This window comes from Acomys russatus, chromosome 2 (assembly GCF_903995435.1).
Source record: "Acomys russatus chromosome 2, mAcoRus1.1, whole genome shotgun sequence".
NCBI lineage: Eukaryota > Metazoa > Chordata > Mammalia > Rodentia > Muridae > Acomys > Acomys russatus.
In genome coordinates this window covers 67,370,730-67,389,478 of record NC_067138.1, presented here as the reverse complement: position 1 = coordinate 67,389,478, position 18,749 = coordinate 67,370,730, and the positions used below count along the sequence as shown (strand labels likewise).

General features: G+C 47.6%; 1 protein-coding gene across 5 annotated transcripts in view; it reads left to right on the top strand.

Annotated features, from left to right (window-relative positions):
- Ptpn3 (protein tyrosine phosphatase non-receptor type 3) overlaps nucleotides 1-18,749 on the top strand; it is a 149,812-nt gene that overhangs the window by 42,919 nt on the left and 88,144 nt on the right. The window contains exon 2 of one of the 5 annotated variants that reach the window (XM_051162290.1): nucleotides 2,963-3,310. The exons of the other annotated variants lie outside the window; for them this stretch is intronic. Coding sequence (XP_051018247.1) covers nucleotides 3,109-3,310 — 202 coding nt within the window. The 5' untranslated portion in view covers nucleotides 2,963-3,108. The remainder of the gene's footprint in view (nucleotides 1-2,962; nucleotides 3,311-18,749) is intronic. 5 annotated transcript variants of the gene reach the window in all.

Sequence of the window (18,749 nt, the reverse complement as noted above, 5' to 3'; positions counted from 1 at the left end):
CAGCCCCTTAATAGCCCTTTTTACACTGGCGATTTTGTGGTGATCAGCCCAGTTTGTATTAGTACCTGTCTCCACATCTGTGTGGGGAACCCTGCTGCAAAAGCAGGCTAGCTCTCTATCCGTCCCTCTTTCTCTTCCTCCCTTTCCCCCCCCCCCCCTTTTCTCTAAGTTGCTTTTAACATTATTCTGACCTAGTCGGACTTCCAGAAAAGCTTCAAGAACACCACGAGGAACTCCTATGTCCTCTTAACCCAGATCTCCCAGCCCCCACTGCCGTTGTAACCCACTTATCATATCCTTCAGCGTGTATTGTTTTTCCTCAAGTCATTTGAGGATCATTGATAGGTTCTTCCCCCTAATGTTTCCTGAAAGCAACCACATCCTTTGACATAACTGTAGTACACAATGTATTTTACTTTTTAGCTGGAGCACAAAACAAAACAAAACCCCACAGGTTCACAGCCTTTCCTTTCCATACCCTTGGACTTTGCTTGTGCTACCCCTACCCTGCTGCCACCTTCCCGATGCCCTGTCCCTTCTTCCAGTGGAGCCTTTCCTCTCTACAGATAGTGCCTGTTTGCTTTCATATTTTCAAATGTGTGTGCACGCACGCTTGTGGTTGTGTGTGTATGTGGAGAACGACTTACATACGAGAAAAAAAGACTAGTCACTTGTACAAATTTTACTTTTTTGCTTCTGAGATGGAGTCTTTTGGAGGCCCAACTAACCTCAGTCTTTTTTTGAGGGGTTATTTATTTATTTATTTATTGGGGTTTTTTTTTTTTTTTTTTTTTTTTTTTTTTTTTTTTTGAGACAGGATCTCTTTGTGTTAGTCTTGGCTGTGCTGGACTCGCTTTGTAGACCAGGCTGGCCTAGAACTCACAGCGATCCGCCTGCCTCTGCCTCCCGAGAGCTGGGATTAAAGGTGTGGCCCAGCTCTAACCTCAGTCTTACACGCAGTTGAGCATTACAAGTGTGAGCCACCACGTACAGGTTTTTTGTGCTGTTAAAACCTAGAGCTTCACGCTTGCTAGACAAGCATTCTACCAAGGGGTCTTTATCCCTATCCCTCCACTCCACTCCTGGAACTTGTAGACTCACAAAATTAATGGGTGTGGTGCTGCTGCCTTGGCTCCTGCCACTTGTCTCAGTAATGGCCTTTGTGGAGCAAGCAAAGCCTGTGCTTGAGTGTGGCATGTTCCTGTTATCACGTCTCCCTGTTGGAGTGCTCTAAAGGAGAGCAGCCCTCCAGCTTGCCCGTGACCTTGGCATTTTTGCTGTGCTTGGGTCAGTCATTTGGTCACTTGGGCCTTTCTGTTTTGACTCACCATTGCGTCCCGAGAGCCCAGCACAGTGCCTGGACAGTCCCGGGTGCTCAGTAAACACTTGATGAGTGCGGAGGGCAGTTACACAGTGGTAGAAAGCGAAGCGAGTTTCCTGGCTTTCTGCATCCCCAACCCTTGCCTTTCCAAGGGATGTTCGCGCTATTTGTTGCAATCTTGCTATAAATAGGTTTGAATCCTGCTATTTTTATCATAGCCTTACCCCCCAAAAGGATGCGATAGTGATCCTGCTGTTGTTGGCACAGATACACAAGCAACCTCAATGATGGCTTGTTGACGGATATATTGGAGAGACCAGGGAAGAGTTGATGAGGAAGGAGACTCACTCTTGAGGTTCCCTTACCCCCAAAGAGCCCCCTCCAACTGCACCTTTGACTTCTTGGTCTCGGGGCTCAAGCATCTCATCCAGAAAGAACATTTTGAGAGTGAAAGGGCATATTGTTATCAATTACAGCGGATTGGCAGGCCTCAGCTGGAGCTACTGTAGGTACCTAAGTGTATGTGTGCAGTTTGCCCAAGCATGACTTTGTGTTGAAGTCAGCCCAGCCTAGCAAACCTCCCTGCACTAGAACTCCTCCATCTGGCCAAAGAGAAACTCATCAATGCCCTTGGCATTGCTCAGGGGCCTTACGTGTCCCCTTTGGTCCTACACCTCTATGCTCACTCTATTCCTGGATGTGCCCTTACCTTGCCTTTGCTCTTTCCTGCCTGGAGCCTCACTGCAGGCTCAGGTTGGATGGAGAAGCAGGGCAGGTGTATGAGACAAACGTCTCCCCGCCTAGCCCAAGCGAATCCCAAAGGAATTCCAAGGCCAGATGTGTAAGCATGGCAGAGCAGGGGGCCACACTCTCCCTAGATCAGGGTTTGTCTCCCCAACCACTCACATGGTTCCCCTATGCACCCCCCTCCCCCACCCCCTGGCTTCAGCTCTGTGATCAGATCCATTGGCAGAAGCATGCAAGCAAGTGGCATTGCGGGCCTAGTCACAAGTGACTGGGTATTTCATGTCCAGTAGGTCCAAGGCAGAGGCATTTCTCTTACTCCACAAATACATATGTTGCCTTTGGGGCAGTTTTCTTGTTCTTTTATACAGAAGCTGTTAGGCTTTGTTTGTTTTTTGGTGTGTGTGTGTGTGTGTGTGTGTTTAAGATTTTGTTTATTTATTTTATGTATATGAGTGCTCTATCTGCATGTAAACCTGCATCCCAGAAGAGGACATTAGAGGGTACAGATGGTTGTGAGCCACCATGTGGTTGCTGGGAATTGAAGTCAGGCCCTCTGGAAGAGCAAACATATATGGCTATATGAATGTTCCATTGACTTTCCATAGTCAGTGGTTGTGTTTCTGAGACCCAGAAGCCCCTGGAGGACTTGGTGAGATGTCAGGCCACATTCTCTGAGCTGTATTTGTCTGCCTCAGATCTTTGGTGGGCCAGAACAGTTTCCTTGCTACCGGCAATGGGAACCACTGACTCAGAGACTGTCCTTTGATGAGGTAGGCTAGGAGGTGGTTGAAGATGGTAGCTCTGTCCTGACAGCCAACTGACTCTCCCGTGTGGTCTTTCTCTGCTCTGATTGGTTCACACCCCAGCCTTGACCTCTGCATTCATTCTCTGCAGGACTCCCTCACTTCTCCAGTCACCCCATCACCTCTGCCTGTGATCCTGTACTGCTGGAGGCATTTGTAGGAACCTCCTCAACGTTCCCTGCTTTTCCTCATCTTCCGGCTCTTCTCTCCTGCTTTCCATCCTCCAGTCTGAGGAAAATGAATGTTTCTGGTGTGGACTTAGGCCTTTTTTCACTCGGATCACCACCTAAAGGAGAAAAGACCCCCACCCTCTTCCTGCCAGGTCTCTGCCCAACTTCTCTCCTTACCACCAAGCACCCCAGAGGGACAGTCAACAGACACTGCGAAAGAGTGGCACTCACCACTCATGACACAGCTTTGTCATTCAATTCCAGTTCAGGTTTGTGGTGTTTTTCGTTTTGTTTGTGCATACATGCGTGCATGTGTTGTCACTATAATGAGAGAAAGGCCTCATTTTTTTTTAAAAAAGGTGTGTAAAATAGTAGAACTTAAAATTCACCCTTGAGGAGCTGGAGAGATGGCTCAGTGGTTAAGAGCACTGTCCGGTTCTTCCAGAGGTCCTGAGTTCAATTCTCAGCAACCACATGGTGGCTCACAACCATCTGTAATGGGATTTGATGCTCTCTTCTGTGATACATGCAAATAGAACACTCATATAAATAAAAATATTTTAAAAAATTCACCCTTGAAGTATTTGTGTCCTGGTCAGGGGCATTAAATGACTATGTGCATTTTCACTGTTGCACAGTGGTCACTGCCCTCCACAGGACTGCACATTTCACATTCGGGAATAGACAACCATAAAAATGGCAGCCTCCTGTCTTCCTCCCTTTGCAGCTCCTACAATGCCGCCCTAACTTCTGTCTCTGGATTTGACTGCTCGGAAGTACTTCAGCACTGTTCCTTTAATGCTGAGTGGCTGATGACACTTAGCATCAGTGAAGTCAAGCCAGGCATGATGACACGCGTCTTTAATTTCAGCACTACAAAGGCAGAGGCAGGTTGTTTTGCTAGTTCAAAGCCAGCCTGCTCTATATAGTGAGTCACAGACCAAGAAGGGCTACATAATGAGATTCTATCTCAAAAATAAATAAATACAAAGTTTCCCAGTGTTTAAGAGCTCCAAAGTCACTTTTCCCCGGTCTCCACATGTGCCCTGGGCAGGTTCTGCCTATCACACCTCAGAGATTTTTTTCTCCACCTCACTCTTCGCCTTTCTCACACCAGCTTTCCCCCAACACTTTCCCTTTGTTTTCTCACTTTGCCAACAGTCCCCTAGACTACTCCTTACTCCCCTAAGAAAGCATGTGGGCCAAGCTCATTCTCTGCTGGCTCTGTATGAACTGGTGACATCTGTCCTTGCCTTCTGCCATTTTCCCTCAGGACCTTAAACCATGGCTCCAAGCTGGGTTTCCCCAGGTTCTGTGTTTTAGTGGAGATGCCCATTTCCTTGGGCTCTTTGTTTCCAGAAGGTTCCCAGAACATGCTGAGATGTGGTCTACAGACCACCAGCAGTGGACAAGTGGACTCCAGGACACACCCATACTCATAAGTGCTGTAGGCCTATTTTCAGGCTATTTGCAAAAGTTGTGTATGTGTGTGTGTCGGTGGGGGTGTGTGGTGTTGATGTCAAGTGTCTTTCTCAATCACTTTCTACTTTATTGAGTTGTTGAAGTTATGATGATATAACTATTTCTCTTAGCTTATTTCTTAAACCTGCGTATAACACAAATAATTGAGACGCTTTTACATTTGTTTAAAAATATGCTTCACAAAACAATCTTGGGCAGTTTAAGTCTATTCTTGTCCTTCAATGTTATTTTGTCTCACTCCCAGCAAACGTCCCAGCGATGTTTGTAGCTTTCCTTGGCTCCAGCTCTTTCCTCTTGATCTTCCTTGGACCTCTACCCATGGCTCAATCCTCTCCTCCCTCCTCTAACTAACTCCTCCCCTGGCTGGCAGGAAGTCCAACCCTTTTCTCCCCCCTGCTCAGCTACTGACTGTAAGCTGCGTTATTCGCATATCAGGCAACAATTGGGGAGCAGTGTTTACACAACATTGAGACAGAAATCAGAATTTAAACTACATAATAACCTTATGCCTACATAGCCGGCTCATTGAATCCTGAAATGACCTCTTATGGCTAGGCTGGGGTGGTGATTTGCATGAGAATGACCCTCATGGACTCATATACTTGATTGCTTGGTTCCCAGTGGTGGACTTGTTTGGGAAAGATTAAGGATTGTTACAGAAGTGTGTCCTTGAGCAAGCTTTGAGGCTCCCAAGGACTCCTAAGATTTCTAGTGGGCACGCACGTGCTCTCTCTACCTGGTGGTTGTGGATCAAGATGTGAGCTTTTAGCTGTTACTTTATTTCCATATCATGGACTCTAGCCCTCTGAATCATAAGCTAAATGAAATGTTTTCTTTTATAATTGGCCTTGGTTGTGATGTTTTTTTCGCAGTAATAGAAACCAGCTGGTGCTAAGGATGCCTGTCTCTGCTTCCTGTGTGCTGGAGTTAGAAGTGTTCATCCTGCCTGTCTAGATCTTTATATGAGTGTTGGCATCCAACTCCAGCCCTTATAGGACAAGCGCTTTAACCTCTGAGTCTTCTCCCCAGCCCTTGCAAGGATCCTTAAGTTTTGTGTTGTAATCTTAATCTTTCCATCTTTTATAAAGCTGGTCTTAAATTGCTGTAGTCAGGAAGGCAGATTTCTTGCCACATGTGATAATAAAAGAAATTTTTCAAAGACTTAATTTTTTAAGTCATAGGCTTCCGGCATGCAAGGTGTGTGGATGGAGACTTTTTTTTGTTTGCTTGTTTGGGTTTGGTTTGGTTTTTGAGACAGGGTTTCTCTGTGTAGCCTTGGCTGTCTTAGACTCACTTTGTAGACCTGTGAATTCAGGCTGGCCTTGAACTCACAGCTATCCGCTTGCCTCTGCCTCCCGAGTGCTGGGGTTATAGGCATGTACCACCTTGTCCTTCCTTGTCCCCCAGTGGAGCCTCTTTGAAAGGGGATCCCTCTGTGGGGATTTCTGGGTCTAAGCACCCTCTTACTCAGCTCTGTCACCGGGACCCACCATGTCAGAGAGAGGCTTCTAAGGCTATTGGTGGAAGGAGCAGGAATGCCCCAATGCCTCCTGGGAAGAGATGAATGTGGGAACCAAATTCCAGGTGGGAAGAGTGCTCACCAGGAGTGCCCTTCTGGGGAAGATAATGTCACTTGTGTAAGAGAGAGAGAGAGAGAGAGACCTGACACTAGGTCTTCTGAGAGGCCCTTCAGACTTGTCTTACAAGCTTCAAAAGTCTTTCTATTTGAGAAGCCAGCTGTGGAGAACCAGATGTTCTGGCAGTTTCTGGGAGCCAGGGAGTGGGGGTTTCTGGAGGACTGAAGGTTGTGGGAGGTTGAGCTGGCGACAGATGGGGATCTGTGCACCTGGGAGTCAGACAGGGCCTTTTGGGAGAGTGGAACGTTCCAAGTAGGGACCTTGGGGTTGTTGGATGGGGAAATGAGATGGATAGCAGAAAGAGGGCTTCCCCAAACTTCACTACGTTCCTGACCCCGCTCCCTCCTGTCCTTGAAGGATTTTGCCACCTGCTCTCCTCTGCTTGCTGAACAACACTCGCTCTCCTCTTCCAAGTCGATTGCCCCCGCTGAAGTGCATGTGTCTGTCCTCAGTGCCAGCTTTCACTCAGCAGAGTAGGATGTGCTCAGGTGCACTGCTCAGCACTGTGTCAGTTGTGAGCCTGGGATGGCAGGCTCTTCCCTCACCCCTTGTGACCCCAGCCGAGTCCCTAACAGCTGTTTACTGTTCTGCACCCCTACCTAATGAGGTCATACGAAGGCCCCTGATGGCACAGTGGGACATGTTGACTACTCTGGCATTGCTGCTGGTTGTCAGTTTTTGCTTGTTGTGTGAAATTTGTCTCTGGTTTGAGCCGGTGGCCTTAGGGATGGAGGAAGCTGAGAAAGTCTGTGCTTGCTGCCTGAGTAGAGGATGGTGACAACCGCAGAGATGGCAGCTGGCAAACAGAAAGGAGGGAGCTGAAGATGTAGGGAGCCGGCATCAATTGCAGCAGCACCACTTCCACTACAGCGAGAGTGCAGCAGGGGTGGATTTGCCAGGCATGGGGGGACGGACCCAAAAGCCTTTTGTTTTGTTTTGGTTTTTGGTTTTTCCAGATGGACTTTCTCTGTGTAGATGGTCTTGAACTCACAGAAATCCACCTGCCTCTGCCTCCTGAGTGCTGGGATTAAAGGCGTGCACCACTACTGCCCAGCTAAGCCTTCATTTCTAACAGGCACCTTCTGATCCTAAGCTGTTGGTGAGAGACTACACTTGCTTGATGGTTGTGAGAATCGTTACGAAAGTACAGTAGTTCCTAGTGTGCTATGGTTGTTCCTGACTGTATACACCTAGGGTGCTAACCTGTAAATTAAGCACAGTAAGGAATTAAGAACTAAGCTGGGCAGTGGTGGCACACACCTTTAATCCCAGCACTCAGGAGGCAGAGGCAGGTGGATGTCTGTGAATTTGAGGCCAGCCTATGTAATGAGACACTGTCTCAAAATAAATAAATTAAAATAGAGAGCTGTGTTAGGGTTGGGGAGGTGGTAGTTCAGTTGGTAGAGTGAGCTTGCATGTCCAAAACTCTGCATTCTAGCCTCAAGAATCTAGAATAAATGGAGGATGGGGCCGAAGACCGTAAGGTCAAGGTCACTGTCAGTTATGCAGCCAGTTTGAGGCCAGTCCCTCCCTCCCGCGCCTCTCCGCTCCCCCCCAAAAAAACCACTGAAGAGTTATATAAAACATATGAATTGAGAGCTTAAAGTATCTATCTTGACAGTGGCCCTGGGGTACCGGGTTCCAATGATCTCCGGCACAGCATACCCACCAAAACAACCCTTATGACTTGTTTACTTCTAGAACTTCCCATTTTATGTTTTCAGAGCTCCTTAATTCTGGGTAACCAGAACTATAGAAAGCCATGTCCGTCCGTGCTGTACACTCAGCCTTGCCCTCAGCTCCTTAGTGGGCCAGATGGACCCAGAGATCTGGTGTGTGTGGCATGCTCCATAGCAGTGAGATTGTAAATGATGTGTTGGCTCAGTGCAGTTAGAGGCCTAGGGAGCTTTTGAGATTTCAGGATGGCGATGTTTTTGGTCGCCTCACAGTTAAATTTCCCTTAGAAGGTGCTGCTGTCTGCCCCCACTGAGCTGTGGTCAGTGGTAAACATGCTTGAGGCACCAAAACGAGCTAATTCAATACAAGTTAAAGTATATAATTGCAGGCCTATTGAGATCCGCTCTGGGAGGGTTCACTAGTGGAGGTTTGCTGAGAGAGGAGAAAGGAAAGGGGGCAGGGGGGGGGGGGAGGTGACCAAAATGTCTGGATAATATAGTGAAGAGCCTCTTTGGGCGGGGAAGCTCCCCACTTCACCCCGCATGAGTTCAGAGTAGAGGGCAGGGTAAGCCAGCCATGCTCTACAGCAGGTAGGGACTGAGGGATGCTGGGAGAACCTGGAGGGCAGGTTCTGTTGTGGTTTAAAAAAGAACCACAGCCTCTTGTCCCAGCTCTGAAACCTAACAGCCAACCCCCGTAGGCGGGGGGGTGGGGGGAGAGGGGGGGCCTGAGGTAGCCCAGTATTCACTTCCCTAAGCACCTGCCAGAAAACCCTCACAGAGAAGAGCCTCATTAATGTCTGAGGCGTTGTAGAGCAGGCCACGTGCAGAGTTCGTGAGGGAAGGATGTATCTGTCCAGTGCGGATGTCAGGCCATCAGCAGGTCTGAGTTCTCAGGTCTAAGAAACTGGGGTGTGGCGTCAGTAGGCTCTCCAGTGAAAGCACTGGGAATATCCCTCCAAGGGATCAGGGCTGGGACTGTGGGACCAGACCAGGGCCAGGAATTCTCTGGAGCAGGCAGAGGGTCTACAGAGGGGGTGGAATTACTGTGGTGAAGCCGGAAGTGCATGACAGAGCCCAAAGTGAATTTTCTTTTCTGCTGCTTGGAAGACAGGACCCAAGCCTAGGATCAAGTCTTCCGTGTCTGGGCCTTAGGATGCTGCCCTCAGCAGCTCTCCCCCAGACTTCAGGAGTGGCTGCTGGTACCGGAACCACCCCGGACAATGAGGACTCTGCAGTTGCTGTACCTGAGGAGAAGGGAATCTCTGCTGGGCTCTAGCATCTGCTGCAGGCCTAGGGCTGGGTGTGTGGGAGGGGGCCTGGCTGAAGCAGAGCTAGCTCTGGTCTGCAGGACGCCTGGAACAGGCCAGAGCCACCCCTCCTGAAGAGGAAGTTAGGCAGGTTTCAGAATGGGAGGAAGTTGGGAGGTGTCAGGCAGGGGGAAGGGGATTAAGGTTTTAATCCGTGGGACCCTTAAAGCCTCAGGTGGCTGCATTTCTTTCAAAATTCTCTCTGCTTGATTTTCCTTAAATTCATCTTAGCTTCTTACAGAAAATCATCATAGATGTGGCTTTTGAAAACCTAATACGTTCATTGTTTTTCATACTATAAAATTTCTCTTCCTGTTTCCCGGCTGTCATTTCGAGGCAGGGTCTCATGTAGCCCAGGATAACCCAAAATTCACTGTGTAGCTGGAGATGACTTTGAACTCCGGACCCTTGCGCCTCTCTGTTTCCTGAAAGCTGGGATTACAAGCCTGTGCCCTGGCCACCATTACTACCATCATACCTGGTTCATACTGTCACATTTTCATGGCTGTCTTGTGGCTATTTGTACCACACCTTAAGCGGTCCCAAAAGTTGGCAGTTAGCCTCTTCATTTTAAATTTTCAGTGTGCTCGATGTCACCAGGAGGAAGAACTTGGAAGCTATAACCTTTCCCATGTCTGATTGTTTCCTGGCAGTAGGTTCCTGGGATTCATTTCCTGTAACCACCTTCTGCCTTCAGTGGAATGTGTGAAGTCTGACAGCCCTCTCACAGTGTGGGCACAAGCCCCGTGTGGGTGAGATGGCCTCTTACTCATTCACACGTGCGTCTCACAAACATCTATTACGGGTGGAGATTCCGTCTCCCCTGCCTAAGTCAGTTGCCACAACATCTTGAGCTTGACTGACAGAGATAGGAGTGTTGGACTACATGTGATGGGAGTCTCTGCCCTCCTTGTCCTTGTCACAGCTCGGGTCCCAGACAGCCAAAAGTAAGTGTGGGTGCCTCTGTGGCCACACCTGTACACATGGGGCCATCTAGATAGCCTTTGATGTTTAGTGGGATCAGATAGATGTGAATACGCTGTCCTCTCTTTCATCCACTTATGTGCTCAGGAGAAAAGTTAAGCAGGGTTCTGGGCTTAAGCAATGACGTGAAAAGCCGAATTAATAAGGAAAATTTGAGCAGACACCTGAGGGAAGAGAGAGACAAGTGAAAATGTAAAGATGGGTGTCACAAGGAGAGAGAGCAGCAAGTAGGAACCCCTAAGGTTGAATAAGCTTGGCTGGCACAAGCTGGGAACAGTCAAGGGAGCTGTGGCTAGGCAGAACAAACATGATGGAGGTGAACAGAAGTGGCCATAGCCAGATCATGCAAGGCCCTTATGTAGCTAAGGGAGATCTGGAAGCTGGGGTGCCCACCCCCAACCCTTTGAAATGAGTCAGAGCAATAACATGGTTCTTCCTTGCCTATCAGTGGATGAACACCTGGAGACACACTATGCTTCCTACTGGGAAAGGCCCTGGGAGTTGAAGCCCAGGCTGGGGGTGGGGTAGGGTAGGGGGGGTGTTCAGTCCCTCATTCGTGTGATGGGGACCCAAGACAGGAAGCTGGTAAGAATATGCTGAGCTTCCCAGGGCTGGGACCCTCCATCCTGTCATTGCTTAGGGGTGTTTATTTGAGAATAGTGTCATTTTAGGCTTGCCAGTGGGTGTGTGTAAACACCATGGTCTGTTCATACATACTTAGTCTTTAGTCTGTGTAGTCGATCAGGTTTAACTTCCTTGCCAGGAAGCAGCCAACTGCCTGCTGTGAGTGGTCCCGCAGCAGTCGGGAGTGGCAGGTGGAGGGAGGGGCTATGCATGCCCTGGGATGGTTTTTCTACTCACAGTGGCTTATCCACAATGAATTGCTGATTGGGGGCTGGGCTGGTTGCCTGTGCCACAAGGCTGATCTTTTACAGGCCGGTGTCTTAATTCTGCTTCATATCCTATCCAAAAAAAAAATCAACTCAGAGTATGTTGATGACCTAAGTACAAAGGCTGAAGCCACAAAACCTCTTAGGGAAAGCCATAGGGATCATCATCTTCAGTGCCTTGGACTTAGCAGTGGGTTCTTGGCATGTGATGATACCCAAAGCCCAAACCACAAAGGAAAAAGAAGCGCATTGAGTTGCACCAGAGCTAAAATTTTGGTGCATCAAGTAAGTGACAGCAGCCTACAGAGCGGGAGAAAATGTTTCAGAATCATAAGCTCGTAAGTTTAATAATGGGAACTTATTCCTAAAATGGGGGCTAGAGACATGATGGCTCAGTGGTCAAGAGCACTTACTGCTCTTCCAGATTACCCGAGAGTTCTGTTCTCAGCGCCTATATTAGAAGCAGCTCAGAACAGCCAGGGGCATACCCTCCTTGGCTTCTATGAGCATTGCAATCATAAACACAAACTCACAAAAGATATATACACTTAAAAATAAATCCTTAGCCGGGCGTGGTGGCCCACACATTTAATCCCAGCACTCAGGAGGCACAGGCAGTTGGATCTCTGTGAGTACAAGGCCAGCCTGGTCTACAAAGTGAGGCTAGGGCAGCCAAGACTGTGCTATACAGAGGAACCCTGTCTTGAAAACCAACAACAACAATAATAATAATAACAATAATACCTGTCTTGAAAAACATGATTAATAATAATAATAATAATAATAAACAACTATCTCTAAAGTTCATCACCCCAGATCTTGACAAGTTCATCTCAGTAATAGGTGGAGGACTTGAATGGAAAATTCTTTAAAGATGGATGACCAATAAGCATGCATGACGGGACTCACTCACTGTTGTTAGTCGTTATGGCTGGGAAAATCCAGGCCATGAAGTACCACTGTATACCTAGGAGAGAATGGTCATAAGCAGGAGAAAATGACGGAGCCCCCACATGTTAGCAGGGCTCATGTGGGAGATAGGAGCCACATCGCTGGTGGAAATGTGGAGTGGGTTAGCCTCTGTAGGGAAGAGAGGTCAGCAGGTGTTGTCTCTTATGGTTACCATTACTATGATAAACACCACGAGCAAAAAGCAACTTGGGAAGGAAAGGGCTTATTACATTTCCACACTGTAATCTATCATCGAAGGAAGCCAGCACAAGAACTCAAACAGGGCAGGAACCTGGAGGCAGGAGCTGATGCAGAGGCCAGTAAGGGTTGCTGCTTACTGCCTTGCTCCCCAAGGCTTACTCATCCTGGTTGATTAATCAATCGATCCATTGATTGATTGGTTGGTTGGTTGGTTGGCTGATTGATTTCTTTTTTTCTTTTTCAAGTTTCAAGGGTTTCTCTGTGTAGCCTCGGCTGTCCTGGACTCACTTTGTAGACCAGGCTAGCCTCCAACTTGGAGAGATCCACCTGCCTCTGCCTCCAGAGTGCTGGGATTAAAGGTGTGGGCCATCACTACTATTATTCCTTAATAGACCCCAACCCAAAAATGGCAATACCCACAATGGTCTGGGCCCTCCTCCTTCAATCACTAATTAAGAAAATGCCCTGCAGGTTTACCTACAACAAGACCTATGGAGGCACTTTCTCAGTTGAGGCTTGCTTTCTCCTCTCTGATTACTCTAGCTTGTATAAAGTTGACATAAAACTAGCCAGTACATCTTGGGAAGGGTAGTGGGTGTGTGTAAACACCATGGTCTGTTCATACATATTAGTTTTTAGTTCCCATACAACGTGGCAGTCTGTCCTTAGGCATTGACAGAGCAAAACAACCATGGGATTTGTTGTTGTTTGTTTTTTGTTTTTTGTTGTTGTTGTTGTTGTTGTTTTAAAACAGGGTTTCTCTGGGTAGCCCTGGCTGTCTTGGAACTCTCTCTATAGACCAGGCTGCTGCCCTTGAACTCTGAGATCCACCTGCCTCTGCCTCCCAAGTGCTGGGATTAAAGGCATGTGCCACCATGCCCGGTTTCAAATGGATTCTTGCATGCTCAAGTTGATTGCATCACTAGGCACAACTGGCAGAAACTGAACCCAAATGAATGAATGCCTGTGGAAAAATGCACTGAGCTAAAGAAACTGAATGTTGGGTAGTCTTGACAGGGAGAGAAGTTGCGACGCACACTAAAACAGAGAAGACCTCAAAGAACATGCTGAAGAGTATTAAGCCAGACTCAAAAGGAGACATTTCCTGATTCCATTGTGTCCAGGTTAGCTTTTTTGTAAGCTTCACACAAAGTCAAGTGGAAGAGGCTTCTCAGTTCAGAAATTATCTCCATCAGACTGGCCTTTAAGCCAATCAGTGGGGTATTTTCTTGACTGCTAGAGGGCCCAGCCCACTTTGGGATATACCACATCTGGGCAGGTCTTCCTGGGGTGTGTAAAAGTGGGCTGAGCAAGCGGTGAGGAACAAGCCAGAGAGCAGCACATTCCCCCATGGTCTCCTTCCCCTGCCTTGGCTTCCTTTGCATTGACTGTAACTTGTAAGCCTAATAAGTGCTTTCCTCCTTTTCAGTCAGGGTTTTTTATCACATTAGAAAGCAAGTTAGGACACACTTAGATAAAAGATCAAACCTCAGTAAATTCACAGAGACAGAGGTAGAGAGGTTGCTTGGAGTTAGGGAGAGGGGTATTACTTAATGGGTACAGAGTTTCTGTTGGGATTGATGGAATTTTCTGGAAATAGGTGATAGGTCTACATTGTGTATGAATATAATGTCACAGAATTGTACTTAAAAAGTAATTAAAATACCCAGTTCTAGACCATTTATATTTTGAAGAGCACTGTTTATTTATTAATTTATTTAGGTTTTTCAAGACAGGGTTTCTCTATGTATCCTTGGCTGTCCTGGACTCCCTTTGTAGACCAGGCTGGCCTTGAACTCACAGCAATCCGCCTGCCTCTGCCTCCCAAGTGCTGGGATTAAAGGCTTGTGCCACTACGCCCTGGCCTAAGAGCACTATTTAAAAATAAGGTTAATGTTGACATCCCGTGCCTGGGGAAAGCTTGGTTCTGTCAGGAGCCCCTGGGATGGACTGTGACATGAGATAACTGCAGAGAAACAGGGGCTATATCTGTGTCTGGGATGGGCTGTGAGGTAGAAATACCTCAGAGACACACAGGCCCCCCTCAGGGGCTGAGCCCAGTTCTTCTGATATAGATCTTCAGGAAGATAGTGTATCTCACTGGCATGTGTGGCATTCAGGATGTCTCCCCACCTCCCTGTGTCCATCTAGTCCACTGGAACGATCGATCAGCCTGGTCAAAAGACAGAAAATGGTCAACTCGGGTGATTTTTCCCAAATTGTCCTCAATAGCCTGTTCACTGGTCTTGCTGGTGGTGTTTTGTTTGTTTATTTGTTTTGTTTTGTTTTTTGGTTTTTTGAGACAGGGCTTCTCTGTGTAGCCTTGGTTGTTTGTTTTTCTTCCTGGTGTTTTGCCTGAGCTTTGGTCTAGCCTCTTCCTGTCAGCTTACACCCACTCAGCTTTTATGGTTTCACTCTAAAACACATCTCTTCTGGGCCCTGCGGCCAGGAAGTTAGTTAGCGGCCTGTCCTGGTCACCTGCTCCTTCTCTCCGGTTTTCTGTGTTTCCTTTTGAAATCTGAGCTCCACCAATGAGGAGTCAGTTGAGTGTCCAGCCTTGGTCATGCACACCCACTGGGAATGCTGGAGGCCGGTGACGTGTTGGGAAGTAGCTGAACACACGTAGGCTGGTGATCGTCAGTAAAGCTTTGTGAACCCCATGAATACAATTCAAACAAAACCATGGTTCTGGCTGGCTTGTTGCTTTGCTTCAGGCATGCTCCCCAGAGGGTGTCCTTGGAGATCGTCTGTATTATTGCCTTCTTTCCCTCCAGGGTCAGCTGTCACCCAATGCTCAGAGCCATCTTCCTTTGGCACAACCTGGTAGATTCTGCTTGGGCCTGACACTCACCCACTGTGTTTTAGATTCTGAGGATCTAGGTCCCTAACATACTCATGGTGTCTCTCTTGCTTATAGACCCCGCAAAGACTGTCTTTATTAGAGCCTCTGATTGGAATCGTTAGGTGTACCTGCAGATGTGATGAGAGAGCTAAGGTCTGGCTGAGTTCAAGTTTACAGAGCCCAGGCTGCTGTGAGAACCTCCCTGGGATCATAGGATAGGAGGGGCTCAAGGTCAAACCCAGGATCTGGCCTGAGGCACTAGGCGGCTTACTCCTGCTCTGAGGAAGCTAATAATTAACCCTGGGCTGGCCCACACCTTTTACAAAACCAAGAAAATCATTTGCTGTGTTTTCTCAATTCCAAAAGGCACTGACATGGCCTTACCTTCACAGAAAAAGGACTGTGCGTTGGATGTTGTTTCTTTCCGTTTTCTGGTACACCTGTTAAAAAGCACTGTGTCTGTCACCTTACAGTAGAAGAACACAGGTAATAAACAGCCATATCATTCCCCGAGTTTCTAATGTTGCAGAGTTAATTGGGGAGAAAGGCGGCTTTTCTGGACCATTTCCTTCATAAGAGGAAATTCACCTACATGTGAGCCTTGGGGAGTACTTATACAGATTATCTCCAAAGGGGAAGAATGGACCTGTAGTTGGTAAATTACAGAGACGGGGTGATTAAGTATGGGGCCCTGTTTTACCCGCAGTGAATCACCTGTAATTCACCTCCTGCCCAGTGGCATGGGTCAGGAGACTGGGAGCTGGCGAGTGTAATGCTGGAGCTGAGGCGGGGAGCCATATGACTGTGGGAGCTGACCGTGACGGGACATGCTTTCCTGATCTAATCTACTGGCCTGTACAACGGATCAGTGGCTTCCAAAGCCGAGATGATAATGGAAAAGCACTTGGAAACCTCCGATGCCCTGTGGGACCTTCTCTTGTTCCTCCCTCCCACAGCAATTCCAGCTGTGGATTACAGGGGAGGCAGCTGAGACCAAGAAAGTGCATCGTCGGCCCAGGATGCTGTTAAGTCTTCTAGAATGGGCTGATATTCAGGACACCAGGCGCTCCTGGCCTTTAACACATGTTGGGGCTCAGTCCAGATAAATGCAGCAATACCAGCAAAATATATTTTTGCGTGTGTTTTTTTTTTTGTTGTTTTTTGTTTTATTGAGACAAGGTTTCTCTGTGTAATAGCCCTGGCTGTCCTGGAACTCTCTTTGTAGACCAGGCTGGCCTTGAACTCAGAGATCCACCTGCCTCTGCCTCCTGAGTGCTGGGATTAAAGGTGTGTGCCACCACATCTGGCTACATATTTTTTTCTTAAGAGTTTTTAAACATTTGTTTTTATTAGTGCTAGGAACAGTGGCAGATTTCTGCATTTTGTGCATGTTTAATTTGTAGAACATGGTGTTTTGAATGTTCATACACATTTCTTTCAGTTAGTCCCAAATACCAGCATTCTGCACACTAACTCTACATTTTAAGTCCTTTTTTTAAAAAAGAAGGATTTTATTTATTTATTTATTTTTAAGAAGGATTTTATTAATCTGCCCTCATTTTATCATGAGACAAAAACCCCAGGAAGCTGGATAGGCGCCATGAAAGTACATCTCTTTCTCAGTTTCTAGAGGCACTGGCAGCTAGCATGGTAACGGTGCCTAGTCTAACCCAAGATGACCTGTAGGATTGAACCTTCCAAGCAGAGGGCTTTAGGGCTGGACCGAACCACTGAGGGCTCTTGCCTAGGAAACCCATGAAAGAAAAGATAGCTGGTGAAAAGCCCCTCAGCCTGATACTCACAAATGGAAGGATGCTGGGCAGTAGGGGCGGAGGTGGCAGCAAGGATAGGGTGGGAGCATTTTCCTGCGTTTCCTTGAGATAAACCTGTGGTGAAGGCTGCTCATGGGAGTGAGTATTGGTTTTCTCTGGCCCGGCTGTCCCTGGCTTCAGACTTCTTGGCAGGGACAGAGGCTGGCAGGACAGTCCACTGTGAGATTCCAGCCTCTTGGCTGGGGTGCACCACGATTAGCACATCTCAAACCTTTCAAAGTGACTTTAGCTGTTTTCTTTAGTGAAGGCTTCTGTTGCTTGTTTGGCTGTAAAGGGGTGGGGGCCGGAGCCGAAGACAGAAACATCAGAGGCTGACACCCAACCGGGTGTGGCCATGGCTGAGGGCAAATATTAACACAGTATTTTTGTAAAGTTTATGCAACTTGATTCATGGCCCTGTAGAGTAAATTTATTCCATCCTGTTTTTTCCAGTCTGTTCCGAGCTTGGTGGAACTATCCACAAGCAGGCTGAAGAGAGAGGTTGGTCGCTTAATTTTAGGTAGAAAGTGCTAAGAATTGAGCGCACCTCACTGTCAATTTTTATGCCTTACATAATGCTTTGCTGCTTCCTCATACTGTTTTTCCCCCGTAGCTCTTGATTTGATGGACTCTTTAAAACTTCCAAGAGTGAAGTCTCTGTTTAGAATCATTTCCGTGGAAATCTGTGTAAGGAGACGAACTCTGAACAGTGGTACAGTTGAGTATGGCTTCCATAAACAGAAGTCATAATAGAAATTTGGTCCCCAAAGCTTAAAGCGCATTTATCAACCCCTTCATCCCTCGCCCCAGCACCTTTCTCAACATGAGTGTCAGCGACTTCCTCTACTTGACTACCTCTAGTGATGGGTGTTGGTCAACTAAGAGTTGCCTACACTCTGGACCCAGGTTCCTCGGAGCTCCCCCAACCTTTCATGGGGAGCTCAGGGTTGTCCACGTTTTTTACGCAGCCTTCTCCTTAAACTCTGTTTCCTTCTCTGTCTTTTGTTGTTTGTTGCTGTGTGTATGCGGGCCCATTGTGTGTCTGTGGGAGTCGGAGGATAAACATGGGTGTCGATACTTGCATTCTCCTGAGTTTGAGATCACAATCTCTGTATTTCACGTTCGTGCACTGTATTCCAGGTTAACTGGCCTGTGAACCTCTGGGAATCCTCCTGTCTCTTCCTCATGTCTTGCACAGGAGCTCTGGGAGCTTACACAGAAGGTGCCAGCTCGCCTTAGCACGGCATCTGAACACAAGGTCTCAGACTTCCGTAGCAGGAGGTTTGCCCACTGAGCCATTTCCTGGGCCCTGAAACCTGTGTATTTCACCTATTTAACCATTGGGTTAAAAAGAATCAGTCCAACGAAAGTCGCTAATTTGGATACATAATTCTCTGTAAGGCTCAGAATTGGCCCTGGAAAGCAGGAAAACGTCCTTTTTTCTAGAGAAACCTTAGAAAAAGTAAGCTGTTACTCTGTCCACTAGTAAGGGATTAAACTGGAGTTCCCACCCTCCTACTGCCCAATGCTAAACCTCTCACTAATCCTGATTCCTCTTTTGTGTTACTGCCTGTAAAAGAACCTGGCCTGATCTTCCACTAAGATACCAGATCTCCCTCAGGCTCCTCCCTCGCCTCAGAGTGCCTAAACTTCCCAGAACTTCTCCTCCTTAGACCTTTCACTTCGCTCCTGCCACTATGGAGTCTTCGCTGGTCCTTTCACACACACCTCACCCTAGAAGGTCCCTATCTCCAAGGCTTGTGGCCTGCCCTCTAGGGCTTCAAATCCCATGGAAGCTAGGCTCCCAGCACCTCTCTGCCTTTCCCCCACTGGACTGCCACTTCCTGGCTTGGCCTGGGGCCGGAGTAAATGAACTCCTTTGCTAAAGTAATAACAAAGGAAGCCAAAAGTAATTATAAACAAG